At 39.9% G+C, this 27,906-nt stretch overlaps 1 protein-coding gene across 4 annotated transcripts in view; it reads left to right on the top strand.

The window, feature by feature from the left end:
- Positions 1 to 27,906, top strand: part of ARMH3 (armadillo like helical domain containing 3) — a 123,246-nt gene that overhangs the window by 50,980 nt on the left and 44,360 nt on the right. The window contains exons 21-24 of one of the 4 annotated variants that reach the window (XM_066323701.1): positions 1,189 to 1,271; positions 1,810 to 1,936; positions 4,638 to 4,713; positions 5,213 to 5,266. In XM_066323701.1, coding sequence (XP_066179798.1) covers positions 1,189 to 1,271; positions 1,810 to 1,936; positions 4,638 to 4,713; positions 5,213 to 5,266 — 340 coding nt within the window. Of the gene's footprint in view, positions 1 to 1,188; positions 1,272 to 1,809; positions 1,937 to 4,637; positions 4,714 to 5,212; positions 5,267 to 17,172; positions 17,908 to 27,906 lie in introns of those variants that run through there. The other 3 variants (XM_066323703.1, XM_066323704.1, XM_066323702.1) reach the window with 3 other exon arrangements.

The raw sequence follows: 27,906 nt of genomic DNA, 5'->3' as shown, positions 1-27,906 counted from the left end.
GTCTTCCTCTTTTGTAGCCTGTACCTTGGGCTGAAAGATCTTTTCTGCATCCACTGTGGCGTTCTCCCAAACTGCAATTTATTTTTGCACCAGTTGCTGGGTAGTGTATGACACTTGTGTAGTGGTGGGGGGAAGAATGGATTAACAAGTTCTGCTTGTGCCTGTAAGAAGTTGAAGTAATGCCTGGTGGTGTTCTGTTGGATTAAGTTACTAATTAGGAGATAATTAAGAACCTTTTAAAAAGGTGTGTACATTGTTCCAGCATTTACTTTTCAGGCCATCTTAATTCAGATGTTTTAAGTCTTGAAATGTGTTGACTTCAGAGCAGAGAGTACATTAAGAACCTCTTCTAGTCAGGCATCAGCTTTCACTCCTGAACAGCTATAATGCAGAAGAAACTAGTTTTCTGAAAATTTTAACAACTAGGGAAAAAAAGATATGAAGCTTTACATTTTATTCAGGTGCATGGAATGCAGTTGTTCATTGTAAAGTCTGTTTGATTAAAGCATTTTTAGCCAACCTTTTTGTTAATTACCGTTGTTACTAACTGATACTGGGTGGTTACAGCAGGAGCTTTTGTTGTTTTATTATTTAAGACAAGTGTGAACCAGATCTGTAATATTTACGGCACAGCCCCAGATAACTGACACAATAAAGTACTACATCCTTCTTTTTACTAGTGCATCAGCATTGACACAAAACTACAGAAAAGCTGTGCTGTGGGGGTTTTCTTACCTTTTTTATTTTTTATAACTCCTTGTATCAACAAGAGTGACAGTTTGGGGCTGACTATGCATACATCATGTTGGTGATGTAGGAAGCAGAAATGAGACAGTTGGATTCTCCAGCCCCAAAGCTCACATCAGGATCTAGCAGACAGAAAAATCTCCATGAACCGACTGAGTTAACAAGAGACTTACCTTGAGCCTGAGAAGATTTGATTGGGAAGTCAGTGAAGGAGAATAAATGTGGGAAAGTAAAATAGCTGTCACCTACCTGTTCAGCAGGGTATTTTAGCAACAAAAAGTACCACCAAAGCCTACATATAAATGGATATATTTCTGAGGCGAATAGCTGGCGTTTAGTTTAATTTACACTAGATAATGTAAATGCATCGGTATGTAAGTGACTTGTTGAGAATGGCTATACTTTTATAGTATTTAAAAAATACTTACTATTTTCTCCTAGCTTTGATCAACTTGTTGAAGTTCCTCATGTCTAATGAGACTGTGTTGCTGGCCAAGCACAACATCTTCACCCTTGCTCTTATGGTGAGCATCTTTACCTTTGCACAATCCTCTTATTTTTAATAACTTAATTGTGAATTAATATTAGGAAGCAGTTGTAATGCTGAAAGGATTCCAGAAAGGATTTCTGGCCTGTTAAGGAGCTATGAGAACAAGGCCATGAAGCAGAGGAGTATAATTGTGGTTAGTTTCACTAGGTGTTTGGAAAGGGCAGTGCTTAGACTCACTATGCAGCTGGCTCACTGGAATAAGGAAGTCTGTGTGAGGAAAGGTCTGGTTTAATTTTCCAGATTTGTTAGATTTTTTTTTTTGTTTTTCTGTGGTCTTTTTATGCAAAAGAAAAACATGTTTTTCTGGCCCTAAATAAAACAGAATTTAAGCTTCTTGTCTATCTCTTTGGTACTATAAGGAAAATAAGAGATAAAGCAATGGAGTAATATAATACTATCTGCTGCAACTACAAGCTATTCCTTTGAAGGTTTTGGACATAATTGGTATTGTTTCTGTTGCAGAATAGATTTTGGATAAATGTTCCTGTTGCAACTTCTTTTCACTTGTATAGGTAGTGAACCTGTTTAACATGTTCATCACTTACGGAGACACATTTCTGCCCACTCCCAGCAGCTATGATGAGCTGTATTATGAAATCATTCGGATGCACCAGAATTTTGACAACCTTTATTCTATGGGTGAGTACCTCCTGACTCGTCAGGACTGCTGCTGCCTTGAAGTGAGGGTGGTGGAAGAGGGATGTTTGTGTCAGGTGTTTCCTGTCTACTTGCTATTGATGTGTGCTGTGCTGGGTGAACATGTTTTGTATGCTAGGGCGTGTTAGTAAATTGAGAATTGAGAGATGGATAAACTTATTAAAAGGATAAGTTTTTTTTAATGTAAAAAAAAAAAAAAAAAAGTGAACAGGCTCCTTGTCCCCCCCCGTCACTTAATGTTGGAAATATAAATTTATTATTGCAATGGAGTATGTGATATTTTATGCATTTTATGTAGTTTTCCTCTATCACATATGACAATTTCAAGTCAAAAAGCAGGTACATGCTGTAGAACCACAGAGCATAGAGAAACACTGAATGCAAGTAAGAATTTGGAAAAGAATTTGAGAAACTTAAAGCAAGAAGCTTACTGTGCTAGACAAATCACATCTACTTCACTCATTGCCAAAGCAACCAAGGAAACAGCCCTCACAAACCTGCTTGCAGTGACAAGTGAATCGCTGGACTGAAGAATGTGCCCTCTGGCAAAACAGGGAGAAGCTGCCATCCTTCAAGAGAGAGGGAAGGGAGCCAAGTGACACTCAGCAGGGAAGAGGAACAAAGAAGAGCAAGGAATGCATGGAGCCCTAATCAGGCAGTCTTATACACAGGAACCTGCAGCCCAGGGTAGCTGCAGCAGCATTGGTGTGCTGCCTACTTGAAGCTGTGAAAAAAAGAATATAGCTGTGTTCTTTGTTTGCTTTATTCCAAAAGGATCTTTCATTCCTTCATTCTCTGCTCCTTTCCCAGCGTGATCCCCCAGTGAACAACAGGAGTTAAGATAAGCGTATAAGGAGAATTAAAGGGCAGACAGTTGGCCACAGCCCTTTTCTGATATGGGAGGCATCCTCACCTAAATGAAAGTAGCCGACTACCCCCTGTAACTGCAGGCAGAAACAAACCACCCTTTTGTATTCCTTTCCCAGTTTTCACCCATTACATGGGGGATCACTCGGCCATTTTTGTGCCCTCTGAGTGTTTAAGATTTTTGCTAACCCATTTTCTACTCCCTTAGAAATTATAGTATTTTTTTGAATTTTCAAATTCTAAGAGTTCCAACTAGTAAGATGAGGTGTTTTTACTAGGTAATAATTTTTTCAAATCCTTCCCCTGTGGAAGCTGAAGGTAAATGGAATATAACAATTATGCACTAAAATACTTCCTCAGTTGGGTTGCAAAAGGCACACCTGTCCTGTTGAAACAATTTATCACATGAATGTTTGCCATCCTTCTGTGTAGAATAAACCTCTCTGAATTACTCTTGCAGATGCCTGAATTGGATATATTATTTCAGATATTCAAGTACAGTACCTACTGTTGGACAAAACAATGTTACTCAGAACTGGCAACTTTTTCTGCAGATGACATGTAATGGTAGAAGAGAAAGTGAGACAGTAGCACTGTCTCAAGCTGATGAAAGCTACCAGGTGTCCTGATAGCTTCCTTTTGCTTGTCAGCCTATCTCTGAGACTGCAGTGACTGTTCTGTCCCCTAGCCTTAAGGTATTTGTTAGCACAGGTGAGAAAGCTACTCAGTCCTTTAGTTTTCCTGTTAATGTAGTTGAAACTTTCTGTGTTGGGAGTGGAGGTGGAATCTAACTGACTTGGATTTTTTTCTCTTGTTCTGAAACTGAACTTTATCCAGATCTGCAGGACTGAAAGCTTCTGTCCTTCAATTATAGGCATAAATATGCAGCCATTGTGCTTTGTACTTAAGCATTCACTTGTATCATCCATGTTTCTGGATGATCCTAAATTTGGATGGTGAGCTGTTCCTTCACTTCTAAATTGTGGGTGAACCTTTCTTGTGGAGTCTAACCTCCAGAAAACCCAAATGTATGTACAAAGTCATAGAAAATTCCCTTTGTTCAGGCAATATGGAAATTAATCAAAACATCTGCTACAGGATCTGTTATTGTTTTCATACTCACCAAGAGTTGTGCGAGTCACTGCCACCATAAAAACACTACATATTTTGACCTAAATAAATACTTTTGGTACTCTGACAGAAAAGAATTGGATTCCCTAGAAGTTCTTCCTGTTGCAGAATGTTTTCAGATCTGCTTTTAAGTCTGTCAGAGACCATCTGTGCAAGATAACACCACCCTTCTTGCTACAGGCAGTGTTTTTTCTTTACGCTGGTGTGTGATTCCTCTTTGCAGCTCTAGATAAATGGGCATGTAAAGAATTCTTCATTTCTGGAGAGGGTTTAAACTGCAGTATGTAGTCCAGTTCAGATGGAACCTTGCATAAGCAGGAGCTGGAGAACAGCTGTGTGTGGAATAATAGCCCTAGCTATTCTAGGCTTGGGATGCTGCTCTGTTTCTGGGGAAGATTAACTCTCTATGTGATAATGAAAGCAGTACAGAGGACCCAGCTTCTTCCATCCCCTCTTTCTCCAAGTCATTATTCTGTTCTGCTCATTCCTTCCATATTTCTTATGTTTCTTAGATGGGCTTTGAAGGGAACTTCTGCCCTGGATCGCAGATAATCTCAAAGATAACCTTTGGTTTGATGTGGTGCCTGGACTGCCATCTTGCCAAAGCACATTTTATTTTTTTCCTGTTTTGAATTATGAAACTGCCAGTTCTGTGCTAGCACTGCTAACTGTCTTCTCCTTTCAGTTCTAAGGCTGTCTACCAATGCTGGTCAATGGAAAGAGCCTGCAAGCAAGGTGACCCATGCGTTAGTCAATATTAGGTAAGGCATAGAAGTTAATTACATTTAAAGTTTCTAATTTCCTGTGTGACTACTTTTTTATCATGACAGTTTCACATTTGCTTTAATGAATTTTGTTTTGAATTTGTTCTACTTGTTGGGCTAAATTGTTGTTTTAAACAGGGCTCACAGGCATAAAGCAGTGATCACCAGGATTCGATTGTCTATTAATTCCCTCAGCTCTTCTGTAGACTGAGTGCTTTCAAAGCATAGCTCAAACTGTAATGAATTAATCCTCATCATTCTTGGAAGAAGTTATACAGTAGAGAATAATGCTGTGCTGGCAGAGCAGTTGTGAACCTAATGGATTTCTGTTGCGTGATTCTATTGCAATTCCACTAAGCTATGAAGGGGACTGTAAGCCTGCTGTAATGAGCAGATTCAAGGCCTCTTAACATTCCAAGATTTTGTGTGTGTGTGTTTAAAACTGATTATTTAAGGACATCTCAATGTTCTCTTAAACCGCCTTTTCCTGTTCAAGGGCAGAAGGGGAGAAGTTATGCTTTTCTTGTAAGGCTAAGGAGTGTAAATCTAGGTATGTATTCTTTCACAATGGCAATAATTTATTTTTCTGGCACCTGAAACAGCTACTGCTGACCAAGCTGGGTACTGGGCAAGAGGATCATGGATATGATTGGAAAATGGAGGAATGTTGAGAGGGAAAATTTACTTCTTAGTTCTGGCTTTTAAAGAAACCATAAAAGATAAAAGTACTTATACTGAAAAAAAATCTATCACTTCCCTAGTCATCTTGGGCTCTTGGTGTCTGTGTGTGTATTGTTTTCCTCACTACAAAAGACATTGTGTAGGACAAACTTGCTGAGGGCATTTTGCAAATCAATATACATTTTTCATGTCTGTAAGCCACCTTAAAGATTCCTTTAATAAGTCTGTAAGCTTGATAACATCGTATATGATTCTAGACTTATTTTGCTACTCTTCTTATTTTTGGATTTTTTTAAACACATGTAAGTGAGCATGTGTGGGTAGGCAGTGCATTTGGAGTGAAGCAGCAGAACAGGTGGCTGTTGACTATTGTCACTTAATGTGATACGTAGTGTCTTCTCTGGGAATGCTCTGTATAACCAGCAAGTCTAAACTCAGAAGAGAGAAAAACCAAGTGATCAGAGAGAGTTTGCGCTCACCTCTGGTTTGTGGAACCAAGACTTTGCATGGGCTTATTTCCTGTTGGCTTTGCAACTCCTTTTGTGAAAATCAGCATGCAGCTGAGAGAAGATGCAACCAAAAAACTGGAACCGTGATATGCCTTCAAGGACAGTCTTTTTCTCTTCTGTACTTCTGGTAGCTTTTCTCTGCACCACCCAACTGCTCATCTGTGTTGAAATTTCATGAATGACTGCTTCTCATTCAGTGAAATTAGTAAAGGTCTAAATTACAGATGATTCAAGGCCGTGAGAGGGATTAGAATTCTGAGAAGTTAGTCTGTTTAATTTATCCCATTTCCCTACTCTAAAAAAAAAAGGTGTTTGACAGTGTGATGGTTCCAAGTGGTGACTGGGACTAGAATCTGGCTTAGCTCCCCATTATCTGGGTTTCCTGTTTGTTTGTGCCCCTTTGGTTTTCCCTTAGAGTGGTCTTAGTGTACTGTGTCTTGTTTGGACGTCTTTGCCATAAAGGAAATGAATTTAGAGATATCCACACTGGATTTTTTTCTCACCTTGCTTCATCATTCTATAAGTTTTTATGAGCAGCCATCACCTGCTTTTTGCTCTAACTGTGCAGTGCAAAGTCATGCTTCGGTTTATATCTTGGTCTCATTACACAAGCTATTTAAAAATAAATAAACATTGCAATTTCCTTATCCCTGGGCTTTTAGTGGGTTTTAGAAATGTAAAAGCTTCTGCTTGTGCATGCATACAGTGGGCTTTAACAAGTGTCTTAAATCTTAGTGTACAGTTTTATGTGCATTTCTGCTGGGAGAGGAGTGGTGACTTGTTTACATTTTGGGGGTGCAACACATTTGTGTTACAGGAATAACAGCTGAGGAGACACCAAAACAATCCTGATTGTGCCCCACAGTGCTGGACTGATGAGCTCTGCTGATTAATTGCTTAAATAGATAGTCAGGATGAGTAATACCTAGAGAATCTTGGACACATTCTTCTTTAAACTCAATTGCAGAGAGATCCCGCTTTGTGTATCCTATTATGGTATGAGCAGTACCTTTTAGTTGGACTAAAAGTTCTCCAGTAGACAGTCTGAGTTTTGTTGTTACTGATTATTTGATTTTCCTTGTCCTTACTCCAGTCAAAAAAGCAGTCATGAATATTCTTTTTGAGTATTAAGAGATAGGAAGGCTATTCCTGCCTTCTCTCCTTTCTACAGATAATTCATTCTTTCTGTCCAACCCAAAGAAAATGAAAAATTGAAGAAGAAAGAATAATAATATCCTTATCTGTCTGAAAAATCTTACATACCAAACTGGAATGAGTGATTCTGATTGCTGCCCTATCTCATAATAGTCATTATAATTTCTGGCTGTGGATTTGTCTCTGGTTTTCATAAATAATTGAGATATGATAGACTGCAAGATATAGCTGCAGCACTGATGAGGTTGAAATAGGAAGATGCAGCAGTTGGTGGTTTGAAAACTCACCTTTTCACCTATGAGGAAATAAACACATTTTGAGACAAGTTGGGTTTTTTTTTAACTAATGAGCCTCTTCAAGATAACATTGTGCAGGTTTGCATTTAATGAGAATTTTATTAACGCAGGGTTCGAAGGGGCATTTTCTGATTGCCTATTCAGTGAGAAAGGTAGCAGCTGAATTCTTGTATTCTTTTAATAGACTTTCTCCAGATCAGGATTTTTCCAAGGTGATTAAATAGATTTAACTCAATGATTAATAGGCTGAATGTCTCCCTTGTCTGAAATTCAGCTCCATCATAATTTTTAAAGTAATTTTATTTTTCTCACTGAAACGCTTTTAATAAGCAGAGAGTAAGTTTGTAGCATGGAACTAGGTGATAGGATAATTTTTTTAGGTGTTTTCTGTGCTGTTGTAGCATATGCTGCAATCCTCACTTGGGTGCTTTCATTCACTCTTCCACCGTGCAGCTACTTTCATTGTACTTGAGCCACCCTGTGTGATGCTTTTTCCTTGAACAGAAGGTGCTGCTTCTCCCAGGGCTGCTTTTGGGGTTGTAAAGGAGAGACTGGGGATTTGGGAGGAGCACTCAGAGGGTTGCATGAATGCATATAAAATGGTTATGCTTGGTGCCAGTCTATGCAGGAGCACTCTGAAGGAGCATTTGCAATTCTACTTCAGCCGAATTGGATGACACTTGTCATCCTGGCCCTGAAGCTATAGCTCCTGATATATTACCAGCACTCACAGAACTGCCCATATTGAAAACCTTGACAGAGGAGAAGGCTCCATTCAGATGTTTGTTAAAAAGTGGGTGGCTGCAAGCAGTCGACCTAGTACCTTCAGGATTGTTCCACCAGACTGAAAGGAGTTGAGCATTTGTTTAAGGGGAGAGAAGACCAAAATGCTGCTGACTTAGTCATGTTGCAATGGCTTTTTTGCAGGATATGTGAAAGTGGACCTGCTGGTAGAGAAATGCACATGTATTTGTGGTGTAGGTGTTGACCTAAGGATTACAGTCAGCTGAGACTGTGTGCAAAATATGTGTTTATATCTGTACACACACTTTCTTCCTTCCCTCTCTGTACAGACATTATAGACACAAACACATTTCTTGCCAATATGAATCAGCGTGAAAATGGAAGAGCAAGCTTAAAGCCTGGTTATGAAAAGAAATGGTCAAGAAAATCTATGTTTATATACATTAAAATGCAGATATCTGTATGAACATTATAGGTATGTGCACCTATATAAATGTGTATATCCATATGTGGATGTCTGTGTATATATAAATATATATATATAGTACATATGCTGACATACACACATATATACACTTAAATTCTATATATTTATTTACATATAGAGCACAAAGAGACATGTTTCCTTTGCCAATAGGCTTATTAAAGCCATAATCTCCAGGATGAAAATGCCAAGCACCTTCTTTTTCCAGCTTCTCCCAGATGAACTACAGGGGTTGGCTATTGGTGCTCATGTGTTGCTTCTTCCAGCAGTACCGTTTGCACTAAATGAATCCCCTGAGGCTGTGGAACCATGTCTGGAACTGCTCAGGGCCAGCCAGTGCAGGGCAGCAGAGGGTGCTCAGGCATGCAGGTTACAGCCCACAGTGATCTGGAGTTCATTCCCTGCAATTCTTAAAACCACCTGTGAGGACTATACTGATGGAATAACAACTCTATTGAATTGTTCACTGAGGTGTGTTTAATGGTAATGACCTCTGACATGCTGTCACTGCTAATCAGCCTGATTGAGCTCAGATCCCACCCAGCATAGTACAAGACAGTCAACAATTATTTTTTAATAAGAAAAAAGCAACAGAGCCCAAAGAGAAACTCAGAAATGTATTTTATCAGTGCTTTTAAGTTGTAACAAAAGCCTGACAAGATTATGGATCAAATTCTTACTGAAATGATGTAAGAAAACTTATGAAGTGTATGCTTCCAAGCTGTCTGAAGAATTAGTTCATTGCAGTTTTCAGGTGGTAGTGTGGTAGCCTGAAAAAATTTTGATGCTGAAAGTCTGAAAGCAGACTTTAGATGAGGATTCTGGCTTTGTTTTGGTTCTTTTTTAGTGATCTGTGATCACTCTCACAGAAGTAGCAAAACCAGCAGACCCTTCTTGTCATTTCATGTGTTTCTTGTTGCATGCTTTTCTGACTGCATAGGGACTTTGTCATGGAAGAACAGTTTCTGAAATGCCACAGTGGTTATAACAGTTATAGTGGTTACTCAGAGTTCACCTGCTACCACTGCTTGTTTTTCACTCGACCTTGCAGTATTGTGGTAGGGAAAGTTCCTTTGCTAGGGGCAACAAATATTGATGAGGGCAGGTTTTGGCACTACCTGGCACCTGAACAGAGAAAGGAGGTGCATTGAAAGGGAAAAACCTTATGACCGGCAACATATTAGCAGAAGAATGAAAAAAGAAGGAAGATGTATTCCTATCTTGGGTTGCAGTGTCATCTTTTCACATCAGTCTAACCCACGTTTCAATTATTTTTATTAGTATTTAGGGCTTTCATGTAGTTGTGTAACTTCAGTGCCTTGTTTCTCATACATGGTCTGATGTCTTCTCAATGCAGGAGTGTTAGTTTTCAGTTATTGCTCTTTATTTACTAGCTGATTCATCTTCATGTGTTTCTTTTACAGAGCCGTAGCCAATTTCCTTCTGCTGTAATTTTCTTTCATTCTTTCTCATTTGTGCAGTGGTTTAATTAAATGTTGTGTCTGCCACTGGCCCAAATCCAGGGAGCAGATCTCTTGGCTGAGTGGTGTTGTATGGACCAGTTCCACAAACACAGCAGCATGGTTTGGCAAGTCAGGTACCATCCCCAGGTCACATTCCTTCTTTCTGCTAGTTACTTCCATTTCAGTCATGAAGGGATTCTGACAATGTCACGCCTGTTTTCTCTTTAATGAACTTCTGTTTTCGGTAGGTTTTTGGAAGAATTGATGCCTTTGTTGTTTACTTCTTTTTGAGATGACTTAGAGTTTCTGGAGCTGATGCTGATTTTAAGGAAAGATGTTTGTATAGCAGATTGCCTCTGTCTGAGATACCATAGCCACAGTTTGCTTTCTTTAGTGCATTTGGATGTTATTCTGCAAGAGATCACTTTTGCTCCAAAATTTCATTCTTAAAGTAAGCAAGGCGTTTTGAGTTGGGGAGGATCTTGAAGTGATTTCTAGGATGGTAGCCTCACTTAACTGGCTTTCTTAACTTTTTTCCGAGGTCTGCAAGTTTCCAAAGCTGCTTGTATCAGCAGCTTTCATCTCCTTTTTTCATGTCTCAAAGGCAGCAGGCTGGCCTTCTAGAGGGGCCTGGGAGCAGGATCCACTTCTGTATTCAGCCGCTCTATAGGGTTTGCTGTGGAGGTGAGCCCTCTGTACAAGGGAGGATTGTTTGCTGGGTGGAAAGGAAACTCCTCTGCAGAACAGCCACTGATTGTTGGCCTCTTCCAAAGTTCAGAAGATCATGTGATTCTCATAAGGCAAACATCTCAATGCAGTTTGCCCACTTACGAGCTTTTGTCCTCCTGGACGTTGTATTGGAAACATTTCTTCCTTCAAATGTGAAAGATTTGCAAAGTTAGGCAGGATCTGTAGGCTACTTATCAGTTTGGTGAGAAATGTTGCCTCCACTGCTAATATATTAGGAACCCAGATTTCATTTGCTCTTTGTCAAATGCAACTGCTCTGTGAATAGGGAATTTGTGTCTGCAGATCTCTGCTGGACTCATGGGTGCAGATTGTAGGCTTACAAGGTGGAGTTAGTTAAGCTGCTTGCAATTTTTATTTTTTGAAAGCTGTGTTTACAGCCTTGGAAGTGTGATGTTGGCACACAATTTCAGCTTTTATGCCGATGAAATTGGGGTGTGAAGCTTTGGGAAAACAGTAGAGGAGAGAAGTCAGGGACTTCTCAGTGTGGTTGTGGTCTCCTGTTTGATTTCTGTGAGTGACTGTGCACTGCTTGATCTGAAGGAGTGTGGCACTAGGCAAGAAATTGTTTTTTGTTTGGCTTGCCAAATACCTTTCTCTGTAGAAACGTAAAAGCAGTAGAGAATATATGTCAGCATGGGGAGTACTTCTGGTTTATTTCAGAAGTGGATATAATACCTATTGGTCAGAATTTATTTTTCTGTCTCATTTCTAGATATTTTGGTCTTGAATCCTGGTTGGATTGGACTTGCTGGACACAGGCAAGTTATGTCTGAGCTCAGTAATGCATTAAAGCAGGTGCCGTAAACCTAGGATGCAGACTTGTAAACATCTTGGGTTTTTTGTTGAAGCTCAAAATCCAGAGACCTCTACTGTTTCTCTCTCTGAATTGTTCTATTGTTTCCTACTGTTCATGAGAACAATCTTCATTATTTCTCTGGTACTGTGGCTGGCATGAGTTCAGTTCCTAATTGATAGATTTCAACCTTACAGTCAATGTCTTTGTTAGTAGCTCTATTGCAGCCAGGAAGCAACCAGATTCTTTTGGCCCCAAGAACTGGCTCTACTGGAACATGATTGAAGCACAGTTTGAAACAGCTGTTTATTGCTTATTGAAACTTTGTCCATGCTGGTTTTATTCTTTGGGTAAATATAAGGGACTCTGATCTCTGCTGGTCTCAAATCTGGCTTTCAAGATTCGCTTCAGTGGAGAAAGAACATTAAGCAACTTTCTTCATAACCCAAACAATGTAAAAATCATTGTGAGTTTAAATAACACCTTTTTCCTTTGAAAAGTGATGTAGTATAATGCTGTTTTGCTCTTTCTGTTTAAAAGAAATCTGTTGCTCACAGCAGCAGCCGGAATTATTATTCCCTCTGAAAGTCTGGGCTGTGGGATGTGTACTTAAAGAAAAGCTTTTCAAAAGCCAGTGACGTGTATTTCTTATTATCTTATACTTGTGGGGGGCCTAAAATTTGGGTTTGCACTAGGAATGTAAATGCCCTGTTCTCTTAATCTTCCTTTAGGACTAAACTGACAAAGTACCCACTCATTAAGTACATCTGCTCATTAAGGTAATGAAGTACCTACCTTATCTTGAACTGAAAGCAAGGATAATACATTGTTAGCATGACTGCAGAACTGCAGTCTGTTTGCTTTTTGAGGTATTTTATGGTGCACTTCAGATTGCACCAGAATCTGGAGCTTACTTCCCAGGGAACTGTGAGAGGAAGACATCTTGTTGCTAAGATTTTGTTCATTAAAATAAATACTCAATCCAGCTTTTAAAGTTAAGGTGTTGGGTTTTTTAGGAGCTCTTGCAATGAAGGCAGAGAAGGTTGTCTCACCCCTACCAGTAGGTTGTCTTACCCTATTTGGCAAGCAAAACAAAAATCAATTTCTTTCCTGGTGCCACACTTCTCCAGACCAGGCAGTGCTCAGTCATTCACATAAAGCAAGGTTGCAAAGGGGCGGACTTTGCAACTCCTTGTAAATACCAGCTGGCTAAGGTGAAAGTAAAATGCTGCTTGGAGGGGAAAAACAGAACTTGAGTGAGTATGATTTCCACATATGTGACTGGTTGTGTCAGCCTCTAGAGGGTGGAGACACAAGCAGCTCAGTTAGGGACAACAGGACAGTCTCTCTTAACAGCATTGACCTGTTAAACTACTTTTAAGCTGAAATGCTACCAAGTGTTTTTTGTGGTTATGTCCAGAGTCATCAGCGGTCACTGATATGATGTTTTGCAGGGTCTAAACACATTCTCTTGCTTGTGCAGGTATAATGCAGGGTGGTTTTTTGCAAACTGTTCTTGCTGTTAATATCAACATAATCATTGCCTAAAGCTTTGCCTTAAGTACTGGGCTTGATACAATAGTATTGTGAGCCCAGAAAGTGAGAACTTGGATGTTACTTGGTCGGGTGTCTGAAATAGGAGGTGACTGACTCATTGAAGGCATCTCACTCCAGTGGAGTCCTGTTTGATAGGATATACAAATGTGGTCTCAAATGTGTCTTATTTTCAGGGTGAGCAGAAGTGGAGTGACCTTAAAAGCTCCCTGGCAATCCTTCTGCCTGACTTTGCTAGAAAACTTAGAAAGCCTAAAGCTTTTTCATGTTGCTGCTTTAGTGATTAATTAGGTCATCACTTTGTGTGTTAATTACAGTGACATTTTTCTTCTCATTAGTTGGATTATGGAAAGTTTTTGAGTCTGTGTGGGACGGGAAGTAATGCAACCTTTGTGGCCTAGGGAAGGATGATTTCAAACTTCAGAACATTGAGTTTCAATGGTGACAATTCACTATACAAAATGTGGCTGGTAGGTGCTCTGAGGCCAGAATAAATGCCTTTTATTATAAACAAACATGGTGTTGCACACAATTTGGATGAGGAGTTTTCAACTGAATCCTTCTTCTGGAAGATTGTGTAATTGTGTATTATGTCAATTAATGTAAAGCTCTTGCTGCTGAGAGAGGGGTGTGACAATGAGATGTACTTCATGTAATGTCCTTCGTGGTGTGTGTGAAAAGACTTTGCAGAGAGATCATTAGGCAAAGCAGTGCGCATGAACTAAGGCAAATTGCTTTTACTTACAATTTTTTCTATTAATTTCTTATAATTTTTTAACAGTGTTTGCTTTGAAATTTGAGCTTTACATTAACTTTTTATGATATTTGAGATCAGCTTGTCTGGGGCAGACATTCCCTTGTAAACTTAGAAAGCAATAGGTCTGCTATACATTGTTCTTGATTCCTTAGTGTGAAAGCTGCAGTTGCTTTGAGGTTAAACCCATGTGTGATTTGTTGAGCCTTGCTGAAGGAGCAGACTGTGCAATTCTCACTAGGTAGCACCTATTTTTCTTCCTTGTTTGGTGACTTTTACTCTTAGCATGAGCTAATGTCAGAAATGACGAGTCACAAAACGATAGTGTCCAGGATCTGAAGTTTGACTGGGAAATAAAGTTAGTTGGATTGCAATAAGAGAGGCTCTTCTCAGAATGAATGATCCCATACTGAACCAGATAGCTCAGTGCAATCTCCATCCTTGGCACTTAGTCATATTTTGCCTGACCATAGCTGTGCCTTAACTGTCCCAGTGCTGAGTACAAAGTTGGGCCATGAAACCTGTCAAGGTCCCTTTTAACCTAACCCATTTGATTTTAGAGAGCAGTCTCTTCACTGCATGGTCAGATGGTAAAAGAAGCAAGAAACTTGTTTTCATTAAGTGTATTGTGCTTGTTTCATTAAGTGTGTGTTAACTCTGAACCTGCCTGCTAGACATGCAGAGTAGGGCACTGACTTAAATCAGCAGGTGTTTGGCTTGTATTTTCTTTCCCTGAAAGATCTTTAAAGGGTAAAAACTAGGGAACTTGCTGTATATGTTGTTGCAGATGCCCAGTATTGTCTGCTGTCTGTGATCTTACCATTAAATAGGATCCTGCTGATGAGATCCAACTACGCAACTCAGTCATTTGTGAGGAGAAACTGTTCTCAGTGTGATTAATGCTGTGGTTGATGACAGGCACGGAAAGCACTGCTTTGAATAATGCCCATTATGGCATATTCCCCTGTGTGTGTGCATTTAAAGGAAGAGGCTATGGTTATATGAGATTGAGAGCATTTTATAGGCAGCTAATGACAAGTGAAAATGATAGCTAGGGTAGATTAATTGTTAAATGAATTGTGCCTGCCCTTGCTATTGTTTTAGTGTGGTATTGGTCTAAGTATGATGTTAAAAGCAGGAAGGCATCAGGGAACAATACTGTGCACTTGGGTTCAGGTCAGAGGAGTTTAAAGGCTTAGCCATCAGGAGTTTTTTTCTAGTTTAGACTCTTCTAGCAGTGTGGAGTTTTCTTCTTCACCTCTGGGAGTACAGAAATCTTTGTTTTGATTAATTTTGGTTTAGTAAGTTTTTTTTTTCCCCATGCTTTTTTTTGACAGTGGAGTAAAGCAGTATTTTCTCATAATCAGTTTAATATAAGCTTTGCATTAACTGTTTCTGGTATGAGATGATACTAACTGAACTTGGTTGAGCATAGCTCAGGGATTTTTTCTTATTTTTTTAAATTGTACCCTATCTCCAGGACTACATATTTAACTTCGATTTGTTGTGGGGTTGCTTTATATTCATTCCTTCAGTCTGAGTGGAGCATAAGGGAAATTAAGCTGGAAAAGGACTGAAAGCAGACAGGCACAGGTCCCATCCTGCCATTACTGTGAAGAAATCTGTCCTTTGAATTGATTTGGAGTGACAGTGGGGGAGGAAGGCATTGACAGAAGCTGTGTGTCCCTCGCTAGCTTTTGTTCACACATGGCCAGTAGCCTCATTTGAGTGAATTTTGGGTACTTTCTAGATGAAATGTTGTCACATTCGTTTCAGTAAAGTTTAGTGGCCCCTGTTTAGATTTAACTGTACTGCAGGGTTCTTGGGGCCCTTTTCTCTGCTCATGTTTTTTTATTTTTAAAGTAGAGTCTGTGTTTGGAGGGGAATCAGTTTGGGCCAAGGGTACTTAGTGGATGTGAGCTTTGCTTTCTGCCTGCTAATCTTCATGATCTGAACTGTGCAGTCAGCAGAAAAAAAATAATGCTGTCTACACAGGAAAATACACTTTCTGTTAAGTATTTTCCTTTCCTAGGAAGAGAGGAGGCCTACAAATCCATCTTAGAGAAAGATAAACTTGTATGGGGACAGGTGCAGACAAGAATCAAGAATCATGATTTCCTTCCGAAGGACTCTTGGCTCACGCTTTCCCCAATCCAGCTAAGAGAAAACTAGTGGACACTGCTAATGTAGTGGAAAACAACAGTGATGTAGGACAGCTTCTGAAGCTGAAGGGTAGTTTGTAATGGGAACAAATGGACAGGGAGGGAATATCATGAATAAATAAAAATTGGAAGTGAAGGGTTTTCTAAAATTAAAAGCACTGAGAGTCTGGTACACTCCTGTAATCAGTTAGAATGATGCAATCTAAACAAGAAAGGATTATTCTGAAGCTGAGAATATGAGAGAATGGGGAGAGCCAGAACCCCATTTTTGCAGCAGGAGGAGCCCAGGTGAAAGATGTATGCAGAGGTTCTCAGTGAGCAAGGAAGGTGGGGATTTTTTGTGGGTTTGACTTTTTTTTTTTTTAATTCCCCCTTCCCCTGTTAGTGTTATCAGCTCCAGAGTGTTAGAGATGGATGAGATCATGTTGGTCCATGGCTTTAATACGTGATTCATATAGTGTGATAGACACCATTGCAGGGTTTGCTGCAGTGTAAGGCAGCAAAAAAGCTCATACCTGCTGTTACATTGTATGTAGGTTATTTGCTTCCTGCATCAGTGATTGAGAACCTGTTAGTGTTAACAGGATAGCCACTTCAGAAAGACTGATGCCACTCCCTCCTGTCAGTCAGGGATCACTTTGCACAGTGTCTTCAGTTAAATTCAGGGGCTGGCTAACAAATTGCAGTTTAGAATACATTACAGATGATGAATGTGATCTCCTTAAAGGGAAATCTGTTCGTTTGACTTACTGCTCTTACGATTAATTGCTTGCCAGATTAAATTGCTCCATAAAATGCATGCTACTTTATTCGATCTCTTCATGATGAGATTAGCTAGGCTATGCTGGTTCTTTGTATGTTAATTACAGTGGTATTTTCTTCTTCAATTTAATTATTAAATTGTCCAGCACAGCATGCTTTCTCCTAGCCTCAGGAAAGTTGTCTGTATTTTTCTTTTGACCACTATTCTATAATCACACTGCTCTTTTCCCCGAAATATTCTAGGTTCCTTTATAGAAGTAGCACATGCTATAGTGGATACATCCTGAGATTTTTCTGTGTCTTCTTTGGTGTGCTGCTGAAACACAGAAATGGTTCAAATCTTGCACAGGTTCATTATGTGACAGTCTAGGATGAGGAATGAGGAAGGTCTGAACTGAAGCTGTGGAGGCAGATTTCCAGAGTTGCTACACAGACAGGAATTCATCCAGATAAACCAAACTTTCTGCTTTTGTTGAGAAGTGTAAAGCTCACTGAGTATCCACAATGTTTGTTTTTTGTCTCAGCTTGAAACTTAATACTATAGCAGTTCAGTATTCTGTGCTGTTGATGTTTCAGAGCAAGTTTGGGGGGAAGGACCATGTATTCTTTCCTTGTTCTTGGAGGAATTCTCTGTGCTCAGTGACCATAACCAAGACACATTTTTTCCTGGAAAATGGAAACACAAGAAGCTAAACAGCCCTAGAATTGTGGTGACATCCTATAGTTACTGAAGGAGGCCAGCAGTAAAAAATTTAAGGAAATTTTAAGAAAAAATGAATTTAAGTTTTCATTACCAGATTTCTCCCAGCCTTTGGGATATTAGTTCATGCTCCTTTCCTCAGACAGGGACCTGACTACAGGTGCAACGGCCCCCCACATGCACACACAAAATAACCTGTTCTTTTGCAGTGCCAAGACTGGGATTTGCACATAACCAATTGTTCCTACAGTGGTATTACAGAGGTTCTGTTGAAAAATTGTTGCGTTTCTTTACTTCTAAATTTTATTAATGTTTACTCTGCTATACCGCTCTAGATAAAATATGTAATATGCATCAATTAAACTGCTGTAGTGTTTAAAATAATTCAGATCTCTTGGTCTGAAATGGAGCTTCGCTCTTACCCAGCTGTAATACCTTTTTTTTTAAAAATTACTTCTCAGTTTAGCCCCTCTCCTTCAGAAAATAATGTGTTATTTTCCATTAGAATTGATTCCCAAAGGTAAGGTAAATTTTTGTGTTTATTAACCTAGTCTTTAATTTCCCATCTATTCAGAGCTTAGAAAATTCAAAAGGATGTAGGAAGACTAGAAAAGTATCAGAAAGGGGCAACAAGAATGACTGAAGGCAGGGAACCAGATGTATTATGAAGAACATTTATATACCTGACAAGTCTTTCAGACTGGAAGAGAGAGCAGAAAATATATAGAAGAGTTAATAAAAATTACCAAATGTCAGAAAGAAGGTGAAGGGGAGCTGTAAGAAGAGGGTGCATCAGAAGATCAGATAAGCTCAAACCAAAGATATACTGCTTCATGCTGTACTTAGTTAAGCTGTGGAATTTCTAAAGAGTTATGTGAATTTAAAGCAATGATTATACAAATTAATGGAACAGAATTTAATCATCGGTTGCTGGATCATACAGATTTCACCTCTGCTTCACAAATTATCTTGAAGTGTATGTGGCTGGAAGTAAGGGTTATTTTTGGGGTAGTATCATTTTGTTTTTGTCTGCTTTTATTCTGTTACTTGAGCTCCAAATTCTAGACAGTTTTGAAGCAGGGACACAAAGGCCTTTGCTACCTCAGTATGGCATTTTTAAACGTTTACATAAATTTTATCTTGTCAGCATTTTCTCAGGAATAAGTTTCTTCCAAGTCATTAGCCAAGGGTGAATCAACATCTCAGCATCCCCCTCCCGCTGCTTTCAGGATGGAGGTGTTGTGGTTTACTTACAGTCTTGCATCTGGTTATATACATGGTTTGTTCAATATGTCACTACTTTCAAGTTGAGAAGGCAGAATTCCCATGTTAGAGGTCTGTAAGGGTTTATTGTTAGGTGAAGGAGTCTCTTACCTACACTTTGACCCTTACTCTCATTGTGTGCAGAAGAGGAGGCCTCCAAGCCTTCCTGTGGCTTTCTGCTCTTACCTGTGTGTGCCCTGGAAATACTGTCAGGGGTAATTTACAAGAGGGATGTCTAAGGAAGAATATGAGCTGGTCTCTGATTTGGCAGCCTTTTGCTGTTTTCTGGAAACACTGGTGAAGACAAGGGTAGAATGAATAACCATGGAAGATTTTTCTTCCCTTGTGATTTTACTTCAGAATTTCAGTCATTGTCACTGTTCCTTTTTTCTCCAGAAAGAGCTCATGGAGAGCTGTCAGGATCATGTACTTATAAATCTCATGAAAGTAAAACCTGTGCCAGCTGAGCAAGATGTGATTTTAATTAAGACTAACAGGCTTTTTTTATTTTTTTCTTCCTTGCTAGCCCCAACCCAAATATAAAAGTCTTCTAATTTCAGTTGCCTCTTGTTTGTCAGCTAAAAAACCCTGAGTTGATGGAGCCTTTTGACACTTCTTTGATTAAAAAATTAAAAGTTAAAGGCTCTGTGTTTTTTTAATTTGATTAAGGGGGCACATCCTTTTACTGCATCTCTAGAACAAGGAATTTAATGGGAATGTAATCAGGTTTTTTTCTGTTGCAGGTTACTGTTCTAAAGGAAGTTCATGTTGGATAATTTATCATTCATTCCTTTTTCCTTCTGGCTAGTGTAGATCCCAATGCACTGCTCTATAAATAGATATATAAAAGGTTCTTTTGCTGACATCTCTGAAGACAACTTCCAGTTTCACTTAATCCAAAAGAAAAAAAAAACCTATCATGAATTCTCAGGGCACAAGTTAGATGAGTTAGGAAAAGAAAGGGATCAGGGTCATCTGATCTCTGCTGTCTCAAATAATGGTCTCGTTTTTGTGATGAGCATTTATCTACCAAGCCAAGGTGAATTAAAAACCAGCCAAGGTGAATTAAAGGAGCATTATGTGAGAACAGGTGAAGCCACACATCCTATTGTTGTCCCCAGGCTACCTATGTATGGAAGTGGGGAGGATTTTTCCCTTGCTGAGGAGCTAAGACCTTGTGGCTCCAGCTGGTTCTTCTGCCCAGTGCTGGTCTCACAGGCCAGTTCTACATCCCTACCTGTGCTCCCTGCAGCCAGCACAGCGGAGGCTGAGGAGGGTCTCCTTCAGAGCACAATGCTGATCTGACCAAGTGCCAGGCTGAATTTGCTTCCCATCCATTTCTTCCCCAGTCCATGGTACCTCTTACAGGGAAAGCCATCTGTGTTACAGCATTTTTATCTTAGCTTGGGGAGGCAAACGAAACAGAGGTTATGATGCTTGTGGACTGATGTTGTGAAACAGTCCATGCTGCCAACTGCATACAAACCTAGTCCTGACTGTTTAGGCACGAAATGGTGCAGGTACAGTTCTCCTGGAAAGGCTGAGTGCTGAGGGTGTCTCTAATTCCTGACTTTCTAAACAGACCTTTCCTTCTGTGTTACTAGTTACTCAGTTGAAAGAGTTTGCTTGATGTGGAACGATGCTGCTGTGGAACCCTACTAAGGCCCCATCTGCTAAGAGCTTGTATTGATTTGTGTCTTAGTTTATAAAAGCCTTCAATTCACCTTGTGTAAATGGCATAAATAATGCAGATGTACTAGGTGAAATATGCTGTGGGAACATCCCAGAAATCATTTTGGTCTGGGTTGAATAGAGCTAATCTAATCATGGTTAGGAGTTTCTCAATAGCTGTGAAGCAAGAAGTGTATTGTCTTTTTCTAGCTTAATGTATTGTTCAATACACAAGGGCAGGAAGATAGATATTTGAAAGTGGTTATCAACTTTAATGAAAGCAAGAGTCTTTAACGTTAAAATATTGCAAAACTTCAGATGAAACTATTTGTAGATTATGTATGTACACGCACAGTGGAAGTATGGTCAAGTCCAGTCCTGCACCTGTGATTTGTCTGCATAATCCTAACATTTGTATGCCTCTTTGTCACCAGGACTGCAGTGCTTCAGAGGCTATATGATTATATACTAAATAAATAATTTTGCTCTCTCATAGCAAACAGCCACTTTGTGCCAGCAACATTGCACAATGCATTTTAGTACATAGAGGACATTGATGAATAATTTGTCCTTTTGAAATTCCATGGGCTTTAGGGCACCAAAATATATTTCAGGTTGGACTGGGTCCAGATGTGTATGAGAACTCCTTGGCAGCCTTGTAGAAAGCATATGGAAGTTTTAAAGGTGACCTCTTTTTAGAAATTTAATTGGATTTTTGTTCTATTCAATTATGTGTAAAGAAAGCAAAAAGGTAAAGGGATGTGGCATTTCTTAGATTGTTCAGGTAGGAATATCCATTATATCGAGGCTGATTTTTCTTCAAAGTGGTCTGTGGGCATGGCATCTTAAGTTCTCTGCACTGGAGAGATCAGCTGATATGCAGTGGTTCTTACAGAGGTAAGAAAATGTATTTGTATACTCATAAAATGATTCTAATCGATGTTTTCCTGGCAGTTAGCACAATTGCAAGATGAAAAATATGTCTATGTGCTATTAGCATTGTTAATTGAGAGGAAACACGGTTGCAGCCCATTGTCAGAGCTGAGACTTGTCTTCCTGTCACTTTTCTGCAGTTGGTGGCCCCAAAACTGCTGGTGTGATCAAATAGGACATTGCAAACGACAGCGATACGACAAGTGCAGAACTCACTAATTCTGCCTCAAATTGTTTATCAGCAAGCACTTGGTCTTGGCTAAAGGAGACAAGCCATTGGCCATTGGCCAAGAGTTTTTAAGCATTTGGGGGTCATATGTCAGCATTCATTGCTGAAGGACCTCCAGGTGCCTTAGAGGAACTTGGAGAGCTCTTGAGTGTCAACGCAGAGCAAGACTTGAGAAGTCCTTGAGATTGCTGCTGGTGCAACTTGGCTTGATGTTGGTGCCCCAAGTATTACTTGCTGACAATTATAGCTCTTCTGCTCAACTGGAAAGCTCATGACAGTAGAGAGCTGTAGTTTTTAAGAGCCTTTGTGTGTCACATCTGTGGCAGAGATTACTGAGGTTCTATGGACATATGAAACTCTTATGTCCACAGCTCCTTTGGAACTAGTAGTGGGCATCAGTTACAATCCTGGAGATTCTAGGAATGAATGATGTGACAAAGCACTTGTTGTGGAGCATCCCTAGAGGACAAGGAGAGTGCCTTTCTTAGCTGATAAGCATGAAAACAGTGCCACGTAAGTTTTTCAGTGATCAAAAGGGACATAAGAATTTCTTATGAATGTTGCAAGTTACTGGAAGACTGGCAGAAGGTTAAATCATAGAGTAGATGAAACGTGTGATCTGAATTGCTTCTTAACCTGTCAGGCAGTTTTTGAAATGCAGTTCTTGAAAAAACAAGTGCCAGTTTGCAAAAAGGGGCTGTATCTTGAAAAGGGGTGTTTCAAGAAGCATTGACTGACAGCTTTACTCTAGATCTTTTGCGAAACATTCAGCTAAAGAGATTTATTTAACCCTAGAAATATTAACAAGAAAGTGATTTTATGATGTTTTATATTTTGCAATTTTTCTGGTGTCTGTTTCAAAAAAGGATACTGAAAAATTGGAGAAAGGACAGAGAAGCCCCAGTTACATGAAACTAGAGAGAATGCTTTCAAGATTTCAGTATCATAATCCCTTTAAAACAAAACCTGTGGTGTGCTCTTTAGAGTGTTCAGGCATCTTTGATGCGATAAAATACGAAAACAGAAAAGGAATGTAAGGCTAGACATTGAAACCAAAGTGCAGCTGCAAATTACATACCCTTAATAGGTAATTAATCACTGTAATAAATGACTGAAAGAATATGCTTTCTCCTCCTTGTCCTGTCTGAATAGAATACCTTGCTGAAAGGTGCTCTAGCTAGCTACTGACATGAGAGTAATGGTGTAAGGGTAATGTTGAAAAATGTGATATACACAAGTTCAGATAAGCTGATCTACTAACTTGTAGTGTCATGAATCAGGTAGATTGGATCAAAGGTATCATTTTGCATTTAAAACTTAACAAATTCACTCTGGATTCTTGTGCTTTTGGCTTTTATCTTTGCAATGAGAGATTTCTCCAGTACATCAGTCATAGACATAGTGAAATTTATCTAGGGAGCAATTAAACAGAAGGGCAGCCCTGAGAATTATTTTGAGACATTATTGCTTTTAAGACCACAGGACAGAGTAAGATTCAAGGAGATGTCAGTAGGCCACAAACTTTTCATTTTTCTGCAGTTTGCAGTCACCATGATGGCTGTGCTGAGAGAGTAGGGCCGAGGATGAAGTACTTGTGCTGCAAGGACGTATGGAGGAATTGTTCACTAGCCTAACCTCCAAGCAAAATTATTACATCTGTAATTTAAATTTTCAGTAGTACATGTTTCAGTTTTTTAGGGTAGAAGGGATTTTTCCCATTGTGTGTTAGAATGGAGTTTTTTACTCAATTGTAGTAGCAAAAGAAAGCTAGAGTGCTTCAGAGAGGCCTTAAAAATACAGTTTTACTGATTGAATTTGGCTCGGTTTCCCATGTTTAGTCTTGGAATTAATGGACAGGAGCGGTAAATCATGCTAGGAATTGTCCTCAACCCCAAAAAAGGATTAAGTATGCTGATTATTTCAGCAAAGTATCTTTTTTTAAAGTGCATGCAGATAGAGTAAGGTTAAGTGTTGGTGTTCTTGAACACTGTGATCTTGAGGGTGCCAAGACCCCCTTCAGCACAAGGGGACCTGTTTATAGGCTTCAGGGTCTGAAGCCTGGCACCTGAAAGAGGCCCCCTGTATCCAGATACTCTGCAATTGGAACACGACTGGCAGTCCTATAGCAATTCTTTGTGTGTAAAAGTAGGGTGGGAATGAATCATAATGATGCCCACCACCAGGAGAAAGTGCTGAGCTGTGCTGCGGTGAATTTGGTGAATGCCAGCTCCTGCCAGAGCTGGAAGAGAGCTCGACCTTCAGTAGCTGTCTGACTGCAGTCTTCCTGGAATGGTAAAAATACTTAAAAGTGATGGTGTGATTGATGATATGTTAAAAACCATTAAAGGAAACAGGAAAAGCAGTCAATACTTGATGCAGATCTATTGCTGGGTCATGAAGAGCTACTCTTAGGGAGGGTGTGAAAAAGCCCAGGGCAGCCTGTTTCTGAGCTTTTAGTAGCTGCCCCAGCATGTAACTGCAGAAAATCTGCAAGGGCTGCAGGTCTGTCTTCACTCTTTACATGCCACCCCCTGATTCTGTCTGCTGTATAATGGCAGAGGTGTTTTGGGCCACCAAATCAGACTCTCAGGTTTGCCATTGCTATTCAGGAGGTTAGGCACTCTGTTTACTCCTGCTCTCCTGTGCTACTTGCATTGAGGCAAGAGGTTCTTTGTTTCCCTGCTGGTACTCACTGATCATCGCTATGCAGAATGAAACCATTCATCACTATACAGAATGAAACTTAGAAGTTGCCTGAATATTAATTTTCAGACTTTCTGAGAACTGTGGAAAGCAAAGGTCCAGGAAAATATATTGGCATCTCTTTAGGCAGAATGAGGAACACGCTGAGCAGTGAACAGGCATCCCAGCCTGTAGTACACCCCAAACTAGGGTCTGCTACCAGCACCTCTGGCCTCCTGCCAGGACCCTGGCAGTGACTTGTACAGAGCAGTTGCACATCACCTCTGAATGCAGGGATGCTGTGTCTGAAGGCTTAGAGATCCATAGATCTTGAGATGAGAGTCCTGCTCTGTGGCAGGGGGAGTCCTGCTAGGAAGGGAGACTGAACCATTAGTCCTTGGTATGTCTCTTTTGTGTATATGTACAGTGTGCAGGGAAATACTCTGTGCTGGAGCCAATGGGTTTATTGTAGAGATTGCTTGGAAAGAACTTGGATATAACCATTTCCGGTATATAGCTTTGAAATCAAAACACTTTCACTACTTGCCAGTTCTTATTTTGAAATATCACCACACTTTTTAAAATAGCTGAATGCTTTCAACATGCAGGTTTGTCACTTTTATCCCAAATCTTTTATTTCAAAATTCAACTGAAATCTTAAATTTTGTCCAAAGTTTTGAATCAACTCAATTTATGGACAAATACGGAAGAAAAGAAACAAAAAACCCTTCTAAATTTTGTTCACCTTTTTTGTTGAATTATTATGCAGCTCATCTGTGAATCCAAATACAGTTCTACCCTTTAGATAGCGTTCATGTTTTTATTTGTTTGGATTTAAATCTGTCTTCGCTTTCCACATCTAGTTTTTTTTCTAGAAAGAGGTTTATACAGTTTTAGTTTTCTTGAATAATGAGCATGCTGCCAAACCTTGGCTCCTGCAAACTGCTAAGTGCTGTTGCTCATTAGCATCAAATGCCACAGCCCATATCACTTTGCTCTGTTGCTCAGCGAGTACATGCTGGCTGTTGGGTTTGTGTGGCAAGGGTTTGGTGTGGGGGGCTACAGGGCTGGCTTCTGTGAGAAGCTGCCAGAAACTTCCCCTATGTCCTATCAAGCCAGTGCCAGCCAGCTCCAAGGTGGATCCACTCCTGGCCGAGGCTGAGCCCATCAGGGATGGTGGTAGTGCTTCTGAGATAATTTAATCAAAAAGGCGAAGAGTGACCCCATGGGAAGCCCTCTCTGGAGCAGACCCCTGGAATGACCTGTGGCACCATGGAGAGAGGAGCCCCACACTGGAGCAGGCTTGTTGGCAGGAGCTGTGATCCTGCAGAAGGGACTCAAGCTGGAGCTGCCTGTTCCTGAAGGACTGCACTCTCTGAAGGGACCCACATCGGTGCAGTTCGTGAGGAACTGCAGCCTGTAGGAAGGACTCATGTTGGAGATGTTCTGGAGAACTGTCTCCCATTGGATGGACCCACACTGGAGCAGGGGAAGAGTGTCAGAAGTCTCATTACCCGTCCCTGATTTGATTGGCAATGATTTAAACTAACTTCCCTAAGCTGAGTCTGTTTTATCAATGTTAGTAATTGGTAAGTAATTTCTCCCTGTCCTTATATCAACCCATAACCTTTTCGTTATATATTCTCTCACCTGTTCAGCTGAGAAGGGAAAAGACTGAGTTGCTTTGGTGGGCACCTGACATCCAGCCAGGGCTAACCCACCCTGGCTGTTAAAGCAGCAATTAATTGTTTTGATACTGAATGGGTTCTGTAATCATCTGACCTGTTATTTAAAATAATAATCAAAGTTCTCTAATGACTTGCATGATTTAATTCCTTTAGGAGTCTTGCAACAGACAAGAAAATTTTGCCATGCAAGCTAACTTACATTAGCTGGAGAGTTACTGGCAAAGAATGCCTTTTAAATACAGTCAAGAAAAAGATGTCTTTAGCAAGAGCAGCGTGGGTGAAGGGAAAACAGGGTTTGCGAGGTGAACAGTGAGCAAGCTTGATTGCTTTCTGTTGCTCTAACACATTTTTTGCTGCAAGTTGGACTAGAGTTTTTGGAGCAAGATTTTTACAGGATTTTACCTGGCAGTAAATGCTGTATCAGTCAGGCTAGAGCAGTGTTGGATCTGGGTTAAGTTGTCAGAAATTTCTAAGTATGTGCCTATCAATAGTAAGTAATTATGCATATGCTGAGAAGGAATGCTAGCCAAGGGAAAGAAGACATGCAAATTTTTTCCTCTCTAAATGTGGTGGAATCTGCAGTACCACAAAAGCATGCAGTAATCATTGACAGTTTAAAACTTTGTAATAGTGACCTGTATATGTGCTGAATGCTTTTTTTAAAGAGATGCCTAATCCTCCATGTTTTCTAAAATTCTTAAATTGGGCAGCTTTTCCTTCATGGCAGATGATAGCACTCCTATCTCAAATGTTTCCAGTGCTGAGCTGATGTTGCTAATGCTGGTTCACAAGCAACACCAGGAAAAAGATTCTGGCTCCTTGCCTGCAGACAGAAGAGTGGTTAGGTGGGACAGGAGTAGGAATCAGCCTGCTGCAGTGTTTGGACCACCAGAGAAGTGTTGCCTTCAGTCTTTGAATGGAAGAGCTAAAAGGAACTGAGGAAAAATCAAATAGCTGACAAGCAGTCAACACTGCATTTTTAACAATGTGAAACAACAAGTCAGGATCTCAACAGCCTTTTAATGCTTAGATTTTGTTGCTCACTAGAGCAATTCTGAATCAAATAGAGCTCAGAGAAATGAATGCAACCAAGTGTGATGACTTCTTTTTTGGTATTAATTATTTTTTAAAAAACTGCAATGTGAAGCCACGTGTGGCTTTTTTCATTAAGTTTGCTTTTTCCCCCCCTTGCATTTTCACTTGATTATGGATAACATTTATTTGTGTGGCCCCAATTGTGGCTGCTGAATTGGGAAGTTGTGTGGTCTTCCCCAACTACAAACCTTTTTAGCACGAACTGAATACGTGCATGTTTTTTGTTTCAAAAAGAAAAAGAAAGGGGGGATAGAACACAGACTGTGTAACTCAGGGGTTAGCTCAAGGTCTGGAATGCTGAATTAGAACTGTTGGTGTTAAGAATTGTACAGCTTAAGCTTCACAAAGAAACTGGCTTGAGCTATCTGAAGCTACTGCTCTGGTTAGAACTAATGTACCTCCCTGGTGTGTACTTGTGTATTAGCAATTATAAGGAAAAGGCGGAGACAAACCTTTAGCTCTCCTTCCACAGAGAAAAGTCCAGGGCTGCTTCCTTAGATCTTTCAGATCCTCTGCCACCTGTATTATGTCACACGTAACTGGTTAAAAATCATGTGGCCTTTTTTTTGGATTATATTTTTGTAAGAGCCGTAAAAAACACTTAAATTCCAAAGCACGAAAGACATATCAGTAACAGAACACTGTAGGAGTTGGGCTTTTTGTTTGATTTGATGGATGGGAAAACATCAGCAGTTAACTTTGAAGTGTTTAGTGTGCTGCTGTTTCTAAGACTGGAGAACCATACTTCACTTCTGAAATAGAAAATGCACTTCACTGGCCTTGCATTTGCTGACACCCGTACAAAGAACAGAGCAGAGAGAA

This window comes from Sylvia atricapilla, chromosome 8 (assembly GCF_009819655.1).
Source record: "Sylvia atricapilla isolate bSylAtr1 chromosome 8, bSylAtr1.pri, whole genome shotgun sequence".
NCBI lineage: Eukaryota > Metazoa > Chordata > Aves > Passeriformes > Sylviidae > Sylvia > Sylvia atricapilla.
The sequence above is the reverse complement of the archived record's forward strand: the minus strand, read 5'-3'. Positions and strand labels throughout refer to the sequence as shown.